At 39.0% G+C, this 21,137-nt stretch overlaps 2 protein-coding genes across 20 annotated transcripts in view; both read right to left on the bottom strand.

The window, feature by feature from the left end:
* The window catches only part of Ppp3cb (protein phosphatase 3 catalytic subunit beta), a 49,952-nt gene extending 32,752 nt beyond the window's left edge, over positions 1-17,200 (bottom strand). For all 7 annotated transcript variants that reach the window (XM_035453199.1, XM_035453202.1, XM_035453200.1 and 4 more), the window contains exons 1-3: positions 17,160-17,200; positions 2,270-2,470; positions 1,513-1,637 (exon numbers count right to left, since the gene is read on the bottom strand). In XM_035453199.1, the coding sequence (XP_035309090.1) occupies positions 1,513-1,637; positions 2,270-2,420 (276 nt within the window). In that variant the 5' untranslated portion in view covers positions 2,421-2,470; positions 17,160-17,200. The remainder of the gene's footprint in view (positions 1-1,512; positions 1,638-2,269; positions 2,471-17,159) is intronic.
* A 2,252-nt stretch (positions 17,201-19,452) lies between these two features.
* Positions 19,453-21,137, bottom strand: part of Usp54 (ubiquitin specific peptidase 54) — an 88,727-nt gene continuing 87,042 nt past the window's right edge. For all 13 annotated transcript variants that reach the window (XM_035452294.1, XM_035452295.1, XM_035452296.1 and 10 more), the window contains one exon: positions 19,453-21,053. In XM_035452294.1, the coding sequence (XP_035308185.1) occupies positions 20,509-21,053 (545 nt within the window). In that variant the 3' untranslated portion in view covers positions 19,453-20,508. The remainder of the gene's footprint in view (positions 21,054-21,137) is intronic.

The following is a 21,137-nucleotide window of genomic DNA, read 5'->3' as shown; positions in this document are numbered from 1 at the left end:
TTTATTGAAAAAGAAAAAAGGTAATAAAGCCAAAGAAACATCTACTAAAACTGTTCTTGGTTTTGATTCATCTTCTTTTTTTGTAACAATATTATTAACTAAGCTACAAAACAGTCTTAAATGAGTACATATACACCAACATGCTCAGTAACAACTAAGTTTTACTTTACTGATTTTATCAATTACACTAAATTATGTTAGACAGGAGCATTTTCTAATTTTTCTTAAAGCCTTGAGGTAATTCAGCAAAGATTAAAGGATTTGATAATGAAACTATGAATGGGAAGAACAGCCTATGATAATAAAATTACTAAGGGAAGGAATGGACACAGTCCCAAAGTTTTTACTAAGAAGTACAATATCTGATAACACCTTAAAAGTAGATATACATAACACTAAGTATAACGGAAATTTTCTAGGTAAGAAGGCCTCAATACCTATTAGGACAGGTAATTAAAAGCACAAGCTTAGAGTCAGACTGCTTGACTGTGCCACTTACTAACTATATTAACTTTGGCCAAGTTACTTTAACTTCAACCCTCAACTACTGAATGGATAAATAATAGTACTTACCTCATAACAATGTTGTGAGGACTAAATTAACCAGTATCTGTTAATGCTTAAACCTGGTTGGAATATATTAAATGTGTAACATAAATTATATACTGATAGAGCTTACACTAAGCAAGTCTACCTACAAATATGTCCTATAGAAATAACAGGATAAATACACAGAAATATAGGACTACAATGTCCCAATAACACATCACTTGTAATGAAAAAACTTGGGAACCTTAAGTGTCTAACAAGAACTTATAGCTTGTTTATTCAATGGAAGCTACTAAAATGACTCTGTAGGTTTCTATTTACTAATCTGTAAAAACATCACAGTGTACAGATATGTGAAGACAAGATAGAAAAAAACATTAATATGGTTTCATTTTTCATTTAAATAAAGAACAGATATATATTCTGTATTTTCCATACTTTTTTATATAATCAAAAAGGAAAAGAGCAAAAAGAATCATTGAATTAAGTGACAAAGAATAGGTCATTTTAATGCCTCTTAAGTTAAAAAAAATTGTTTCAAATATTCTTGAGTCTCAATAGCATCATAATGAAATAAATCAACAGTTTAAGCAATAAAAGTACATAAGGCTTCACTTAAAGAAAATAAAATTTTTCTCATGGTTTAATGCTCTTAGTGGCAAGGGAGGTAAAGAAATGACTATCATTAGCTCATAAGCCATGAGATAAAGACAATAAAGGCCTCAGTCCGCTCATCATTTCCACTGGGAGAAAAACAATAATTATAATAATAAATGATACAAAGAAAACTAATTGAATGGTCTGAAAAAGGAATAAATAACAGCTTTTCCTATGAATTTCAGAATATACAGAGGTATTAAAAAGAACCCAATGCAAGTATTTTTAGGAACTTATTGTACTAGGAGTTAATAGAAATAATCTATATTAACAACAGCAAATCAAATGACGGTATATGGTTATTACCTCTATACTAAAATAACCTCTGTCCACATAATCACCAAGAAAAAGGTATCGTGTATTAGCAGGTGATCCTCCTACTTCAAAAAGTTTCATCAGATCAAAAAATTGGCCATGGATGTCACCACACACTGAAACAAGAAGATTATTAGATATGAAAAAAAGACTCTGAATTAACAAATATTACGTAAACTCTACCACTGTAACATGATAGTATAAATGCTATCAAGAAATATCTGAAGAATGGCCTAAGTAAGAAGAGTCACCTTAGGGATGATACCTAACCAAGTGCTCATGTGCTCAAGATCTAAAACAAGATGTAACAGAAGTAACAAGATTTGTCAGTAATGAATTTTTCATCTAAATTTATAAAGCTTCTCTTTCAGAAGCTAAGGAAGCACTTCACAGGATGACAACATTATAATGCTGACAATAAAACCCCCATTTCAACTTTGTAATTTTCAATGACCTTCAAATGATCACATTAGGATTCTAACTGATATCAAGGTTTTTCCACTAGTAATTAAGAGCAAAGTAAATATTGAATCAAATTAAAGTATGGCCAACATAACTGATGAAACCTTCATAAAAGCATATTAGACTAGCTTCATGTACACTTACTAAAAAACAAAAACTTAAAATACATAAAATCAATACAATGTCCATATAATATTAATCAGTATATGTGACTGAAAAGAAAATAGCCTTATCTCCAATTAACTAAATACTGGTTTAATAATATCCAAAACACAAGTAAGTTTACCTGTAATTGGAGCTTCTACTTCTATCATGGTTTTCTCCCGCCGCAGTATGGCAGCGCCCTCATTGATAATTCTAAGTGCAATTTCTTCATCTACCCGACCTTCTTTTACCAGGTGGTTCTTTAGAACATCAACCCTGGGTATCCCATCCATATCAAATACTTCTTCAGATGTCAACCGATGAGTTGGGGGAAAAGGGACAGCTGTATTTTTTTTTTAATGAACATAAAATAAGTAACAATATATTAACACAGAAACTAATAATTGGATTTAGATAAAATTGAAAATTTTAAACATACATGAGAAAAGCAGGTTTTCTTCTTCATTTAATGAATAGAAGTGTTATTTTAAACAAAATTTTTCTAAAAGTAATCAAATAACATTACTCTGTGTGTAGTTTTGAGATGAAACCCAGGTCCTCCTCCTACATGTTAGGTAAGTATGCGTATGTATGTATGTATGTATGTATGTATGTATGTATATATATATATATATATGTTTTTCTCCCCCCCCGTGTCTCACTATATAGCACTGGCTCTCCTGGAATTCACTATGTAGACCAGGGTGGTCATGAACTCATAAAAAACTGCCTGCTTCAAACACCCCCTCCCCCAAATGCTGGGATTACAGGTGTTCCTCCAAAACCAAGTTTCTACAGTTCTATTAAGCTACTTAGGTCTAGAACCTAGCAAATCTGAGATCAGCCTAGACTACTGAGAGCTTGCCTTAAAAATAAATCAGCAGACAAACAAATATAAATGAAGAAAGTTACTTAGCTAAACTATGTAAGACCTGGGCTCAGTGGCAGAGTGCTTGCTTCAAAGTGCAAGGTCTTAGATTCAATCCCTAGTACTTGGGGGGAGGGGGAGAATAATAAGCTATATACATGTTTTTTGTTGAGAATTATTCAAAAAAATTTCAAGATAACTCAAGTTTTTATTTCACTACAAAACATTTTTAGTCAGAACTCTCTATAATGCATATTCAAATTATAAAATATAGTTTATTACTATATTAGCCTGAATAGAAATAAAACACAAATATAAGATAATTTTCCATGTTATTTTTAAAACAAGTATTATAGTATGTATATGTGTCTACATCAGTGGTTTTCAACCTGTAGGTTGTGACCCCTTTAGGGGCCAAATGACCCTTTCACAGGAGTTACCTAAGACCATTGGAGACAAAATTTTTACATTATGATTCATAATAGTAGCAATATTACAGTTATGAAGTAGCAACAAAAGTAATTTTATGGTTGGGGGGTCACTACACATGAGGAACTGTATAAAAGGGTAATAGCATTAGGAAAGTTGAGAACCATTGGTCTACATGATGTATGTGAGTGTATATGCCACAATATGTGTGTGGAAGTCAGAAGAAATTTGTAGGGTTGGTTTTTTTTTACTTCCATCTATACATAGGTTCCAGGATCGAACTCAGGTTGCCAGGGTTGGGCAACAAGTGCCTTTACCTGGTGCCTTTACCATTGCCAATCCATCTTCCATGTTCTTAATATAAACATAAAAATAATGTTTTCTGATCAACTTTAATATGATCTTTTAGGGATGTAGATAAAACCAAAGCCAAATGCTTACCTATGTAATTTAAGTTATTTTATTGCCCACATATACACTTAAAATAACAATTCATAATTTAGAAATACTGCTTTTTACACCTACTCATTCACACACTACTTTCACCTTGCCTTTATATACATCTTTAATAATACATTTTTTCCTATTGGAATTATAACACTTCAAAAGCAAATCATTTTCACTTCAATCTTAGTTACATGGTATATAATGATTTTTTTATTTTATTTATTTATTATATATACAACATTCTGCTTCCATGTATATCTGCACACCAGAAGAGGGCACCAGATCTCATTATTACAGATGGTTGTGTGCCACCATGTGGTTGCTGGGAATTGAACTCAGGACCTCTGGAAGAGCAGTCGGTGCTCTTAACCTCTGAGCCATCTCTCCAGCCCCATATATGATTTTTAAATATTCACAAAATTCTTTTACTGTTAACTTTACCCAAGAGTTCCCATTAGTCTTAATATTGAAATAGTATGCTTTCCCCACTCCTGCAGTATGTATTTATGATTTCCACAAGTAATCACCAACTTTACAATGAAACAATATTTACAAATAGCTGTTGGCAAGTCAGCAAAGCTTACTCTGAAAATCAGGTTCCAGTGAGAACCCTGTCTCAAAAAGCAAGTGTGTATCGGGGTGGTGGTGGTGGTGGTAGGTGGGATGAGATGGCTCAGTGAGTCAAAGTGTTGGTCTTTAAGCCTGATAACCTGAGTTTGATCCCAGAGACCCATATGACAGAGGATAAAGTTGTTCTCTGACCACCTATACACTCACAATATCATGTGCATACATGTGTGCATGCACACAAAATAAATACATATTATCAAAAACTAACAATAACTAGACTACAGCTCAAAAGGAGGAATGACACTTGAGGGAGTCTGGCTTCCACCCACATATCTATGTGCACCTGTATATACACACACACACACACATAGATGGCATAAATAAAATAAAACTAATTAATAGCCTTAGCTGAGATAGCTGTACTCCTAGAGACTGAGGCAGAAGGGTTGTCATGAATTCAAGACCAGCCTGATCACCATAGTTTCAGGTCAGACTGGACTAATACAGCAAAACCTTATCTTAAAAACAAAGCAGAGCGCATGCCTTTGATCCCACACTCAAGGAGACAGAGGCAGGTTTATCTCTGTGAGTTCAAGGCCAGCCTGGCATACAGAGTGAGATCCATGACAGCCAGAACTACACAGAGAAACATATATATATATATATATAGAAATCTGAAAATACAGACTGATCAGGGGTGGAAGAGGAACAGTTTTCTTACTGTCTATCAATAAGCAAAGAATCTTGGGAATTAATATTGTCCCTTATTCTAAGCAAGACCTGCAAAATCTTAGTCCTTTCAGGCCTCCAACTAAGACACATGTAGCCTGTGCCAAATGAACAACTTTTCTCCTGTGATCAGTCAACCCTATCAATGCTTCCTATTACTGCCATTCATTATTGAGAGATATCCAAGATAGTCACTGTACTTTTATGCTTACTGTCCTTTTCTTCATGCTATTTTTCTTCTGATTGTTCTCTCCTAAACATTTTTACTGAGGACTCTATAATTCTCATAGGATACCAATAAACAAAAACTACCTTCTCCCATTACACACACAAACTACTTCAGACAATACTTCTCTCTTTAGCTTAATTAAATCTTGGTTCTCCTAAAGGAAAATATTTTTTTCAATGTGGATCCTACTTGTTTTTCCATGGTCTATGACTCAGACTTCTTTTTTTCCTCTATTATAATTTTCAACATTGTCACTCCACTAAAACCAAAAACAAAGTCTTCCTTTGAGATGAAATCTTCTAGCTAGTTGACCCATGTCCCTGCCATCTACTAAGCTTAAACTATTTTCTCAGTCATCCTAAACACATATACCTTCTCTATTCTAAATTCCTTCACTGTTAACATCCAAATACATAACCTACCAAAAACTGAAGAACCAAGAGGTTTGAACACTACATGATTATTATTCCACCTCTAAAATACTGAACCACCGTCCCAAAATGACCAAGTTCTTTCATGTTCTGGTTTCATTCCCTTTTCTTCATTTGCAGTTTGAATCTATTAAGAACCTGAAGCTCTGGGCTTGTATAGCTCAGTGGTAGAATACTTGCTCAGCATTTTCCAAGGCCCTGGGTTCCATCTGGCCCACTGCAAAATGAAACAAACTGAAGTTCGGTTCCTAGTACCTATGCTGGGTGACTCATAGCCACCTGTGACTCCAGCTCCAGATCTGATTTCCTCTTCTGATCTCTGCAGGCATGCACATGTGACCTTGAGAACCCTGCCCACACACACACTCAGGTGTACATATACACACACAAATATAAATAATAAATTTTTTAAAACCCTTTAAAAATACCTTCTTATCAATTCCTTTTTGGTTACCTTTAATCCTTACAATGAAGCTATTACATCATCCATCCATTTTTAAAACATTCTATATAGCTTTACCCTTCTGTTCTTCCGTGCTGCTTAACAGGCAAAAATCCCAATTTTCAAATAACTTAGCTCATACATTTCGGCACTAAGTAGAGAGTTATCAAAATCACCCAATAATGCTACAGAACAATTGTCTCCAATTTGACTAGTCCCTGGCACTTCCAGGCAATTCACACCTGGCTGCTACTCTAGTCCCTACCTTTTATTCTCTCTTCTCTAGGTTCTCGAAATAACTCACCTGGATTCACATTTTACTTTCTTACTCATTATCTCACTGATCTATTTTACGGACATCTTCTGTTTTGTTTGTGATAGGGTCTCATCATGTAGTTCTGGCAGACCTGAAACTTGCTACATAGATCAGGCTGGCCTCAAATTCAGAGATCCACTTGCCTCTGCCTCCAGAGTGCTACCATAATGCTATGGTTAAAGGTGTGTGCCAGCATGCCCAGCTTTTACTTGTTTATTTAATGCAGCCCAGGCCAGCCTGGAACTCACAGTCGAGGGTGACAATGAACTCCTGATATTCTAGTCTCAACTTCCCCAATATTGAAATCACAAGTGTGCACCACCACCATGCTTGGTTTATACAGTGCTGGGGACTGAAGGCACCATGGCTTTGTGAATGCTAGGCAAGCACTCAACCAATTAAGCTACATTTTCAACTTTCTTTTCTTGAACTCTAAATGTCAGTGGTGTTCTTGTAAGTCCTACCTTTGGGTTCTCCTAAACTACTTTAAGTTAGTAATCTTACTCAACACTATAGCTTCCAGTATATAGCCCATGCTGACCATGAACTTGAAATTCTTGTGATTTAGCCTCCTAAGTGCTGCTAAAATCACAAATATGCAATGGCATCTATATTTTGAGGACTTCTAAATAGACAGCTTCAGTTCAGATCCCATTCCTACACTCCAGATCCACATTAAACTATCAAATATCTCCAACTTTATGGTCTATAGTTTATAAACTTAAATTTGCTAAAAAGTGAATGCAACATCTCTCCATGTAAACCATTACAAAAATGGTTACCTAATTAATCTGCACATTATCCTAGACGTGACTTTCTTCCTTACCCTACATGGACAATAGGCCCTAAATAATTCTGGTTTTTTTTGTCTCTTTGGTCACCAGATACACTGAATAAAGATTTCCTTTCCTCCTCATTCCCAATCACTACAATCTTTTCCATCTTGTTCAGTGAAAGATATTCTATGTGTGTGCATGTGTGTGTCTGGACCAGAGGACAAACATGGGTGTCACACACCATTTTTTTTGGGGGGGGGATGGGGATAGGGGCCCTTCAGTGGCTTGGGACCCACCAAGTAGGCTAAGTTATACTCACTTGCAGGGGAGACCTGGGACCTGCCTGTCTCAACCTCCCCAGTACTGGGATTACAAGCACATATTTGCCACAACTAGCATTTTTTAATTGGGTTCAGGTCCTCAAGCACTCTACCAACTAAGCCACTTACCTAGACCTACAGAGTACTATTTTTAAAAATTCAAGCATCAATATTCTATTTCAGGTTGGCTTCACTATATACAATTGAAATTATTTTTTTATTTTATATGTGTGAATATTCTGCCTGCATGTATGTATGAATAAGTGCTCTCAACCACTGTGCTGGTATCTATCAATCTCTAAAATTCAACTTCTTTATTTTATCATAACACAGAGGTCCTTCATGACCTAATAACCACCTATATTTTACCCTCATCTTTTAACACTACCTCATATTCTGAACATATTCTGTTTCAGGCATTAACTTACTTTTGTTTCTTTTTTTAAATTTTTAAATATTTATTTAATATATATGAGTGACCTGTCTTCATGCACACCAGAAGATCAAATCAGATCTCATTATGGATAGGTGTGAGCCACCATGTGGTCGCTGGGAATTGAACTCATGTCCTCTGGAAGAGCAGCCAGTGCTCTTAACTGTTGAGCCATTTCTCCAGCCCCTACTTTTGTTTCTTTTCTTTTCTTTTAAATTTAATTTATTATGTATACAACATTCTGCTTCCATGTATATCTGCACACCAGAAGAGGGCACCAGATTTCATTATTACAGATGGTTGTGAGCCACCATGTGGTTGCTGGGAATTGAACTCAGGACCTCTGGAAGAGCAATCGGCGCTCTTAACCTCTGAGCCATCTCTCCAGCCCCCTACTTTTGTTTCTTAAATTACATTAATTTAAAACTATTTTAGTCAGACATGGTTGTACAGAGAACAGTGCTCAGTAGAGAGAGGCAGGTTTATCTCTATGAGTTTGAGACCAGCCTGGTCCACACAGCAAGATCCAAGCCAGGCAAGCTACATAGGGACAACCTGTTCAATAGACAGACAGACAGACAGACAGACAGACAGACAGACAGACAGACAGATTTACTTTGCATATCATGTTGTTTTGGGTATATAATCTTACCTTTTGTTGAACTTGAGACAAGGTCTCACACTAGCTCAGACTCACCTGAAATTTACTACTATGCCCATGCTAAACTTGAAATTCCACAATCTCCCACCTTATCAATGTACACCCAGGAACAATAGGATGTTTTATGCATGAACCACCATACCCAGTTACCCTTGTCTTTAAATCTCATTTTATTATTTCATTCTTAGAAACTTTTATGATATTCCCAGCCTACATTAACAGTGCCCTTTTTGGGGGGCCAAATAACATAGAGCATACTTATATTACAACTTGCATCATTAAATGCCTGTCTTTTTTACAGCTTATAAGTGCCTGGAAAGTAAAGGGGCTAGGATCATTTGATATATATATATATATATATATTATATATATATATACACATATATATATATGATCTACAATATACAGTTTATTCAATTATTAGTTTGTAGTAGTTTCTAAAATACTCATTTCTCAAGACCAATTTATGTAGCAATGCCAATGTACTTATTATTTAGTCTGTAAAGTGCTTTCTAATACACAGTCCCACATGATTTTCAGAGACGTCTTGTGTGATCTGACAGATTTCATCTCCATTTCATCAATGAGTTAACAGGCTCAGAGATGTTAAATAGCTTCTCAAGGTATAGAGCCATAGTTCAAACTAGGTCTAAATGCTGCTCCAGGATCATCTGTCTTTGTATCAACATAATGGCAAGTTTCATTAGACCTAAGGGATCATCAAAAGGCTCCTCAGGCAGGAAAACTGGTGCACACCTATTATGCTAGCACTCAGGAGGTGAAGGCAGGAGGAACAGGCATTCATGGCCGTCTGAGCTCAGAGAGATTCTATCTCAAAACCAAACCAAACCAAATAGGCTTTTCATCAGTTTGATATAAAACTATGGAGTAGCCACATGACCTAAGGAAAAATTCAATAAATACAATAGCATTATTTTCAAATTTTCAAAGCATCCCATGGGTCTCTTTAATTATGGTTGTTATTTAAGTGTCCTTTAATCAAATTTTGTTTCCTTCTTTATTTTTGTCATGGTATCACTATTGCTCATCACTCAGATTTAAATTCAGATTTTCCCCCTTTCTGGATTTTAAGACTTTTTCAAAAAAGATTACTTTTATATATATTTTAATTATTTTAGATTTATTATTGATATGAGTGTTTTATCTGTGCCATGTGCATGCCTGGTGCCCATGCAGGTCAGAAAAGGGTATCATTTTCCCTGGAACTTGAGCTCTGGATATATGTTAACCACTATGTGGGTGCTAGGAACTGAATGAGTCTTCTGCAAAAGCAACAAGTAACAAATGCTCTTAACCACTGAGCCATCTCTCAAGCTATATTTTTATAAGTGTGGACGTGAGTATATGTATGTGCATGTGTGCAGGTGCCCTTGGAAGCCAGAACTGGAGTGACAGTTGGTTGTTAAGCCATCAGATGTGAGTACAGGGAACTGAACTCAGGATCTTTGCAAGACAAAGGCTTACCCATTGAGCCACCTCTCTAATATGACTCCAAGTCTTTTTGATAATTCAAATTTTCAGTTTTCTTATACCTTCATTGCTGAATTTCCTTTTATCTGCAATGTGTCAATATAAGCTCAATTTCTTATCATCTAATTCCTATTTGAAAACTTCAATTCTACTATTCATCCTCAATAGAACAAAAGCACAGCTAAATTAACTAGCTCAAAATTTTAGGTAGTTTTATTTTTGTTTAAGTTTTCTTTGAGATGGTCTCTTCTATTTAGTTCAGGTTGAGGCAGAACTTAAGAGCCCTCCTATCTCTGCCTCCCAAGTGCTGGGATTAAAGGCATATATCATATTCTTGAAAGTTCTCTCCTACCACCATGGATTCTAGACTCAAACCTGGATCATCAGGCTTACTTCCTGAACCATTTCACCAGCCTCCAACGTATATTTTGAAACAGGGTCTCTCAATGAGTCAGAAGTTTACTAACCAATTTGCTCTAAGGATCCAGGGGTCTCTGACTCCCTATGCTGAGGTTACAGCCAGGCCCTGGCTTTAAGGTGGGTAACTAAGAATCTGAACACAAGTCCTCATGATTGCACTACAGGCACTTCACTCTGAGGTATTTTTCAGTAACCAGAATCTTAAGGTCTTTCTCAATGTGGCCATTCTCAGTCTTTAACAAGTAACTCCCATCGGTTCTCCCAACTATAATTGTTCAATTGAATCAATCCCTAAAGTAAATTTAGTCTTATTATCCCTTAAATAGTTGCTTATCTGTTTCATTCCCAATCATTCAATATATCTCCTACTACTATTTAGTATAATCAGAATTTTTTCTTTCTTTCCCTTAACTGATGCTTTGGTCATCCATCTCTTGACCTAACATAACTAAACCTAATTAAAGCTTCTGCCTCCTTTAATAATTTGTTCCACACAATCTCATCAGTTAGCTTTCAAAACAATAACAGATCATTATTCTACTTTAAAATCTTCAAAAACAGTAATAGTGATGGCTACCATTGATTCAGTATTGGCCACAGGCCAGGCACTATGGTACATACTTTACACACACCATTTTCATTTTCTGGCACCATATTAAATGCCAGAAACTCTATAATGAGACCATATTAACTCTAGCTTAGTGAGAAAACTAAGACTTACAATGTTAAGAACTTGCCTATATTAAGTTATTCAGTGGTAGAGGTAGTTAATTTTTAACTCCAGGAAGTCTGATTCTATCTAGCGCCTACACCTCAATCATCCAGAGGCTAAGCTGCTCTTACAAGCTTAAATTTCGGCTTTTCAACTTAGAACACAAAATGTCCCTTTGCAACTTTATCTGCCATTCCTTGCCAAGCACCTTACATTATTACTGCTATCCATACATTTTTTTTAAAAAACTCTGCACCTTTCTACTACTTTTCTCTATTCCATTCCTACTCATCTTCCAAGGAGTACCTCGAAGCATTATTCTTAGTGATGCTTTCCTTTTAAATTGAGATTGTTGTTATTTCCCTTTATCAATCTAACAGCACTTTTGTTTCTACTTCACAATATTTATTTAAATTGTCACCTCCACTTTACTAGCCACACTAAGCCTGTATCTTACTTATTAATATCTTTTATTTTAAAACAGGGTCTCATGTATCACAGGCTGGCCTCAAATTCACTATGTAGCTAAAGATGTCCTTGAACTTCTGATATTTCTGACTCAACTCAATCTCAGTATTTGGGATTAAAGGGATGAATCACTGTGCCTGATTTATGTGGTACTAGAGATGAAACTAGGGGCTTTCTGCATGCTAGACAAGCACACTACCAACTGAATTACAACCTCCAATTCATTGTAAAATGTACAAAGCATGTACACAATAAATGCGACACAAGCAAACAACCCTACTTTCTTATTTCAATCCTACCCATCCTCCTTTTCTCTTATCAATAGATACCTATCTCCCATAAAAAGGTTGTAGAGGCACATACACTTAATTCCAGCACTGGGAAGGCAGAGACAGACAGATGATCTGGGTTCAAGGCCAACCTGGTCCTTGAGGGTTACATAGTACGACCCTGTCTTAAAAAAAAGTACTGCCAGACCAGACTACATCCTTTGAATGGAGACAACTTGCTAGTTCTGCAATAACTATTACCCACATCCATACTCAAATAAATTAACATTTTTTTAAGATTTTATTTATTTATTATGTATACAACATTCTGCTTCCATGTTTATCTACACACCAGAAGAGGGCACTAGATCTCATTACAGATGGTTGTGAGCCACCATGTGGTTGCTGGGAATTGAACTCAGGACCTCTGGAAGAGCAGTCAGTGCTCTTAACCTCTGAGCCATCTCTCCAGCTCCAACATTTTAAGAATATGTATTTTCCCAAGGATCAAGACTTTACCTCTTATACTGCTATTGTCTCCCTATCGGTAAGAAGCATACAGAAGGAATTTAAGAGTTACTATTTTATAACTTTTTTGAGATAGGGTTTCTCTGTGTAATCCTGGCTGTCCTGGAATGTGCTCTGTAGACCAGGCTGTTCTCAAACTCAGAGATTTGCCTGCCTCTGCCTCCCAAGTACATGCTGCTATAAAAGGCATGTGCCACCACCACCCAGCTAATAACTTTGATATCCTAAAATAAATTTTATGTACAATTAATCGACAATCAATTAGCTTGATTATTTCACCTATGAATATAAATTAACATTTTTATGAATAGTAACAAAGAAACCCTGTCTTACAGGGCGGTGGTGGTGCACACCTTTAATCGTAGCACTTGGGAGGCAGAGGCAGTGGGATCTCTGTGAGTTCTAGGCCAGTCTGGTCTACAGAGCAAGTTCCAGGTCAGCCAGGGTTACACACAAAGAAACCCTGTCTTGAAAAAAACAAAACAAAAAAGAAAAGTGCTGTCTCAAAAAAGCAAAAACACACACACACACAAAAAAAAAAAACTAGAAAGAAAATTTATAAATTGTGAGTGCTAAAATGGATATAAATCTAAACACTACTCTCTACGTGATGAAGGTGAATTTCAGCATATAGTAACAGAAATGATCAGGTCAGTGACATATTAGCTCTTCAGTTTACACAGCAAAACATGCACAGTTTAGTGAGGAAAAGTAACTGAGTAATATAGGTTAAGTAAATTTGTGGTGAGTGAAGAAAGGAATATTCCTAAATCAGGATTTTTATGTTTCAATCACACCATTTTACTGATGTGGCAATGAAGTACATATGCAGTTACATTTTTCCCAGTTTGTTTACATTTTCTCTGTTAAGTCTACATTTTATTAAACTTATTCCATTTGCTTATTGTGCGTGCGTGCGTGCGTGCGTGCGTGCGTGCGTGCGTGCGTGCGTGTGTGTGTGTGTCAGAGGACAACTTTCAAGAGGAAGTCATTCTCTGCTTCTACCAGGTGGGTCCCAGGGATTAACTTTGGTTGTTAGGCTTAGTAACAATAACCTTTACCCACTAAGACCTCTCACCAACCTGTTTGTTTCCATTTTCTTAATTGAAATATATACAAAGGGGGGGGGTAACAGAAGCTTCAGGAACACATTGTGATTTAATATAACATTTTGTTTTGTTTGGGGATTTTTGAAACATAGTCTCACTATGTGGCCCAGGCTGATCTTCAACCTCCTTTCTCAGCCTCAAGTGCTGAAATTATGAGCATACACCATTGTGACTAACCACATCAGGTTAATTTTTTTTAATGATTCATTTTATTTTTAGTTATGTATATGCATGTATGTCTGTGTGGAAGCATGAATGTAGCTTCCCGCAGAGGCCAGAATAGGGCATCATTTCTTCTGAAATTGGAGTAGGAAAGCTGTGAGTTATTTGTCATAGATGCTGGGAACACAGCTCTAGTCCTCTTTAAAAGCTTTACATGGGGTTAACTACCAGCCTCTATATTAAATTTTTAATGAAGAGAGATTGATCTCAGTCAGTAGCTGAACTACTAGGTTCAGAACTGAGTATAACTAACAAGGAGACCTAATTATCTATGACCAGTGACACAGAATTGCTACTAACAAGTTTGGTGACAAGGCTCATCACATTTATAAATGAATCACTTATAGTATTAAAATTTCCCCAGCTTGTAAGTGGATTTCATAAGCGTGACAAAACAGTCTACATTTTCTAAAAACCTACATGTCTGGGGACAGCAGTTAAGAGCATTGCTCTTCCAGAGGACCTGAATATGGTTTCCAACACCCATATGGCTGCTAAGAACCTTCTGTAACTCCAGTTCCACAAATGGTGCAAATACATAACATACAGGCAAAACATCTATACACATAAAAGAAGATCTTAAAAAATAACAGCACCCCAGACTGATAGCTGAGAAACCAGCATAGGACTGATCCAGACACCCACCCCCACCCCCCCCCCCCCCCACCCGTGAACATGGATGCCACTTTGGAGGTCTGGTTAATCTATGGGGCCTCTGGTAGTAAGTGGATCAGTATTTATCCCTGGTACACGAATGTACTTTGAGAGCCCACTCCACATAGAGAGATACTCTCTCAGCCTTGATACACAGGGGAGGGCCTAGGCCTTGCTCCAAATGATATGACAGACTTTTAAGAGTCCCCCAATGGAAGGCCTCACCCTCCCTGGGGAGCAGAAACCGGATGGGATAGGGGGTCAGTGGGGGCAGAGGAGGACAGGATGGAGGAGAGAACTGGGATTGACATGTAAAACAAGCTTGTTTGTAATTTAAAGAAAAAACAACAACAACAACAAAAACCCTACATGTCCGTCTCTAGAGTAGAAGCATTGAATCTAAAATTTAAAGACAAGAAGGAAAAGTTCCAGAGAATAAAAGACTACTTATAATCAATACTAATGGCAATTTCCCAAACACTCTTATGAAATCGTGTATATGCAAAGCTAGAACAATACCCTGAACTTAATGAAATCTGAGCTTAATTTTACTTATTTATTTTGAGGAAGGGTTTCATTATGTGGCTCCGGCTAGCTTGGAATTTGCTATGTAGACCAGATTGGCCTCAAACTTAATAGCAGTCCTCCTGCCTCTATCTCTAAAGTGCTGGGATTAAAGACATGTGCCACCACAGTATCAGGAATTTTAACAAATTCCACAAGGAAATGAAAGTTGTCTCCATGAAGAAGATGCAACTAATGCACAAGATGTTAACCTTAAGCTTTATAACTGAAAATTTCCAAACAAGCTCCTTTCCTACAAGAAAATGGTTGTAATTTCAAACCAATAACTGTAAATAGCTGTGTCTTGGACTCAAAACTCACCCCTAAGGAATCTGCCTTATGCCTGGAATCTTCTTTTTGCTTCATTAAAGCAGTATGGGAAAAAATACTGCCACATATATATCAAGGAACAAGATTCACATGAGGACAACATAAATACACGGTTTGGAAATGTGACTAGTTACTTCAGCTAGTATTCTTGCAAAAAGTACCTGAACATGCAGGAAATACAGTTAAGAAAATAAAGAGGTAGGCAATGTCCTCCATTTAAACCCCCACCCATAAAATTACAGGATTTGATAGGATCAATACCTGATCTCCTCTCTTCCCTTAAAGGAAAAAGAAAAAAAGAAAAAAAGACTTCTCAGAAAAAGAAGTTCATAAACTATTTGGCTCATTCTATGCCTAACAAAACCACATACACTTAGGTTCAAAACTGTGTCATTCTTTTAAGAACCAAAAGCACAGACGAAAAACTTTAAATTAAAACACACACACACACACACACACACACACACAAGAAAAGGGTTTCTTGTTTTAAAATATTTTAACGACAAACCACCGTCACCGTTCAAAACTGAGCTAACAGTGTTTAAACACCGTGCCAGTACATTTAAGAAGAGGAATTTGAAAAGAATATCCTTAAAAATAAACATAATCAAAATAATGAAATCTTAACAGTTTATTGGCTACACTACATAGTAAAGAAAAATAATTTCAAATTCTTACTAATATCCACAGTATTGTCTGTGGTTGACACGCTCTCTCAGACAGCTTGAACTCTTAAGGTCCTCTACTGCCTCTCAATTTCTCTATTTTAAAAATCTGTTTACCTGTACATGATTATCCATTAATTCCTCCCTGGCTGAGAAAGATTTGACTTTTTCTGCTGGAGAGTTATGTCGTGTGTTTAGCGGTGACAGGTAACCCTTTCTAATAAGTGTTGACGGTTTTTAAAGTGTCTACTACTTCCTATATATGCGACTTTTTGCCTTCTTTCTATAATATGATTTTTCTCCCCTGCTCCGCAGTTAAACGTCTGGGCCCCTAGATCACGTCTGGATCCTTCGCCCTTGTCCAAAATCCCGTATGTTTTCCCCAATTTCCACGCAGGGTGGCACCTGAAGAGCGAGCGCGAACCCCCTGCGGCAGACGCTCGCTAGGTGCTGTCACCGGGGAGCAGGCGTGGGCCAGAAACCGGGTGAGTCCGACGGCTCATAGTGACGGCGAGCCTCTGAAGGGGGCCGGGGCCCCTCGGTGCGCCCGGGCAAGCCGGGAGTGCAGCTGTCGCGGAGCCGGAAGCTCACCGTGGGTCCCGAGCCGGTAACAGGCGGTGCAGGAAAGAAAGGGGCTCACTGCAGCGGGCGACCCCGAACCCCCGCGTTAGCGACGCCCCGCTCAGAACCCCCGCCCCGGCCCCGGCCCCGGCCCCGGCCGCCGGCCCCGGCCCCGGCCGCCGGCCCCGGCCCCCGGCCTGCAGGGCGAGCGGGAGCCGCGATCAGCCACCGCCTCAGCCCGGCCAGCGGGGACCCGCCAGGGGCCACTCCCCAAGGGAGGCAGCCAGTCACTCGCCCGCCCGCCGGGCCCGCTCCGAGGGGACCGACTCCCGCCGCCCGCCTCACACCGCGCCTCACGCCAGGCCCCAGGGCTTTGGCCACCTCTCACCTTTGACGACGCGCGGTCGGCCCCGAGGAGGAGGGCGGCCGGGCCGGCCGGAGCGGGCTGGGCCCGGCTAAGGCCGGGCGGCCGGGCGGCGGCTACCAGAGCCAAGCGGCAGCGGGAACATGGCGGACCCTCTTTCCCTTCAGAGGGGCTAAGACCGTCATGCACCGCGCGTGCGGGGGCGGGGGCGGGACAGGCTCCAGGGACTTCAGCAAAATTACTGTACCTACTACAGAAACGAGCGCAGGCCAAGGGATCAGGTGAAAATTCCTTGAGTGCAGAAACACTTGACAGTAAAGAGAGCATGCTGACCAGATTTAGAAGCTGTGATGAGTGCAAGGAGAATGAAGAGATGTAGTCAGATCTCAGAATTTCCCACTACTAGACAAATATATGACAGTTTATTTACAAAACCACAATGGTATGACTGGAGACAACAATGTAGACTGTAAAGTGGCATTATCATTTAAAATGAAATTTATCCTGTAAACCCAGACCTAGGGAGGCAGAGGAAGGCAGGAACTATGTGAGTTCAAGTCTAGCCCAGTCTAACCAGTCAGGGCAATAAAAAGAGAATCTGCCTTAAAAGAAAAGGCGGGACACACACTCACACACACACACACACACACACACACACACACACACACACACACACCACACGGCACTTGGCATAGAATTCTGACCCTTGCATTTAGAATTTGGAATGGTCAAGAATGAACTCATTTAAGTTCAGCTGAAGAAGCCTAAGCACCAGTCTGGGGGAGTGAGGGAATGACACCAAAAGATATTTAAACAATCTGTAAGATTCACCTAGGAAGGCCATAGCCTCCCTCTTAATTCACTCAGAAAAAAAAAAAAATATATATATATATATATACATATATATGTGTGTGTGTGTGTGTGTGTGTGTGTGTGTGTGTGTGTGTTGGACAGCGGAGACTAGGTAGGTAGAAAATTGGAAATTAGCTCCTTTATCTTTGTGCATACACAGAGTTTGGGCCAGGCAACTTACAGAAACAGATACCAGTTGACTAGCATCTATGAGGTCAAGGAATAAGAGCAGACTGTCCCATTAATAATGATTAGTGAGGGGACTTGCATGTGAGATGGGCTTGTTCCCTAACTTGAACTAATAAATAAATTAAATAAAAAAAGAAAAAAAGAAAGGCAAAAAAAATGATTAGTGACTGTGAGGTGACTCAGATGGTAAAGGCATATGCCACCAAACCCAATGATGGAACCACATGGCATACAAGGTAAGAGGAGAAAACTGATTCCTATGACTTATTCTCTTACCTTCATGCGTCCCTCTCACACATACACAAATTAACTAACTACGATTTTTATAAAAGATTACAAGAGTGTGTATGATAGCAGATGTGTTGAATGGTTCAGGGGCCAGCATGTGTACTAAGGCCCATGTGTCTACATAGTGTAGGATCCAAACAGTATGGAGCAAGAATCTGTCTTGATGTGCTCAGAATCTGCCCCCAATGATGACTGAGGAAACAGTAGAACAAAGGTCTCATCATCTTTTGTTTCAATGTATCAATCAAAGAGCCTGAGACCTGGAATAAATAAGGAGGGAAAACCCAGTGGACATTCTTTGCAAAGGAAACTTACAAAATTATTTTATTTTGTGTGTATGTGTTTTGCCTGCATGGATGTCAGTGTACCATATGCCTTCAGTCCCCACAAAAGACAGGAACTGGAGCTAAAGGTTGTGAACTGCCATGTGAGTGCTGGGAATCAAACCTAGGTACAGTGGATGAACAGCCTGTTCTCTTAATCACTGTGCCATCTCGCCATCTCTCCAGCCACTACAAAATACCTTTTAAAGAAAGGGGACTTTTGGGAATGTGTCACGTGTGAAGACAGATCTCATTATCATAGAGATATTCTGACTCGTAAGGGAAAAAGAAAAGAAATGGAACCATAGGAAGAGAGTAAGGCATAGGAGGCACATCACAAACCTGTAAGGTAGAGAGAAAGGGCACCAAGAGAGGTACTTGTACCAGGAGTTGAGTATGTCAGAATAATTTGAATGCCCGGAAAATCTCCTTAGCAAGGGGAAGAATGAAGTATGTAATGTACTGAGTGTCCAGGCAGGAAAGGGATAGGAAACATGCTAGCAGCCAAAACAAAAGGATATAATGACTCCAACAGTGACTATATATTTTTCAACTCCTCTTTGACTCTTCATTTTCACTTAGTCAAAACCCTTTTTATATAAATGTCCAGGCCTCCCGACCCCAGAAGAAAAAAGCAAGAACATACAAAAGTAAAGGACAAGAGATTAAATAGAACTATCTGATAGATTTATTAATGAAAAATACTTTACAAAAACAGTAATGCTTTGCCCTAAAATAGTTTAGCTGACTCTGAGAGTTTACAACAGTGACTGAGCAAGTGAGAGTAATGGCTCTGCTGCTGAGGATGGGAGGATGTGTTAGTAAGCCCAGCTCCATCTGTTCAGAAGGGCAAATACTATATTGGCAGCTCCACATTCTAGGCCTAAAGTTTGAGTCACAAGGAAGTCTGACAGCCATAATACTTGGCAGTTGGGCTTCCCATAAGAATTCGGTCAGAATCCTATGCCAGGTAATAACTAAATAGTAGAAGTAGAGAATATAGTAGGGACCAAAAGATGAGGGCTCAGCTGGAGATGGGGGCATAACAGTAACCAAGAATAAAACAATGTCTTAAAACACTAGGAATAGATAGTGTCCAGAGTAATAAAATGGGTTCAACTTTGAAGTGGCTCAAATAAAGCTCTAAGCATGAGCTGCTTCCTTTTGCTGGAGGAGCCAAAGTTTAAGTTTTCTTTTTTTTTTCCCTCTATAGGGTCTAACTGCCTAGAACTTGCTATGTAGCCAAGGATGAACCTGAACTTCTGATCCTCCTGCCTCCATCTCTCAAGTGTTAGGATTACAAGTGTGCACCCCCATGCCCAGTTTTACATGGTGCTAAGGATCTAACCCTGGGCTTTGTGCATGTTAGGAAAACAATCTACCAACTGAGCTACAGTCCCAACTCTAAAGCTGGAATTTCAAATATTCCCTCTCAAAGAAGCAAACACCCTTAGAAAAAAGCCAACAATTCTTCTGTTGTGGTGGTTCTGTTTTGTAAAGCACAGTCTCTTCTAGCCCAGAGTCTCTGGCCTGGAACTGCTGATTCTCCTGCCTCTACCTCCCAACTGCAGGGATTACAAGCATGTGGACTGAAACTGCCAATTCTACATTGAGATGATTATAGCATAACTGAATGCAAGGTATCAACTCTGCTACAGTAGGTTTATAGAGAAAGGTGTCACTCCAGGAAAAGCTAGGGATGATCCTTACCACCTGCTGTGCTATAAAAATCTCACCCTATTCTGTTCTCTTCCAGGAGCATTGGATAGAATAAACATAATTCTCTCCTCTCCAGTCCTCCTATGCCTAAACTGGGAGGGATAACTGCCCTGTCTCCAGTCATCATCTGGGGGCATATCTATTCTTCGAGGGCCAGGTGTTCGGGACCCCAGAACAGGACCTGAATTCCAAGCTGACCCAAGGGGTAAATGAAGACTGCTAGATGGTGGGGACACTGGGTGAACAGGAGGAGGATGGGAGGGTGAATGGACAAGACCCCCCCAGGACTGAGCATGTGGGACCTGGAGGCCCTGGCTTCGTTCTGGTAGTGTGGCAGTGTAGGTTAGGTGAGGCTTGCATGCTGGCATAGTTAGGACTCTGGTCCCAACATGCTGGTTGGTCTCTGACCCCAGTCCCCAGGAAGCATCAGTTCTTGAACGATGGGGTAGACTTCGGTAGTTCAAAGTCCTTCCTGTGTACTTGACCCCTTGGGGAGTTTCATCCCTGTCACACATAGCCAGAAACTGCTGGACACCCCTCGAAGTTCCTGAGAAGAGAAAAGAAACCCAAAGACTCAGTGAGTATCTTTAGAAAACAATTCTCCTTCCCCTAGGCCCATTCCTGACTATTT

This window comes from Cricetulus griseus (genome assembly GCF_003668045.3).
Source record: "Cricetulus griseus strain 17A/GY chromosome 1 unlocalized genomic scaffold, alternate assembly CriGri-PICRH-1.0 chr1_1, whole genome shotgun sequence".
In the NCBI taxonomy this organism is placed as follows: domain Eukaryota; kingdom Metazoa; phylum Chordata; class Mammalia; order Rodentia; family Cricetidae; genus Cricetulus; species Cricetulus griseus.
Note: the sequence above shows the minus strand (reverse complement) of the source record. Positions and strands in the feature narration are given on the sequence as shown.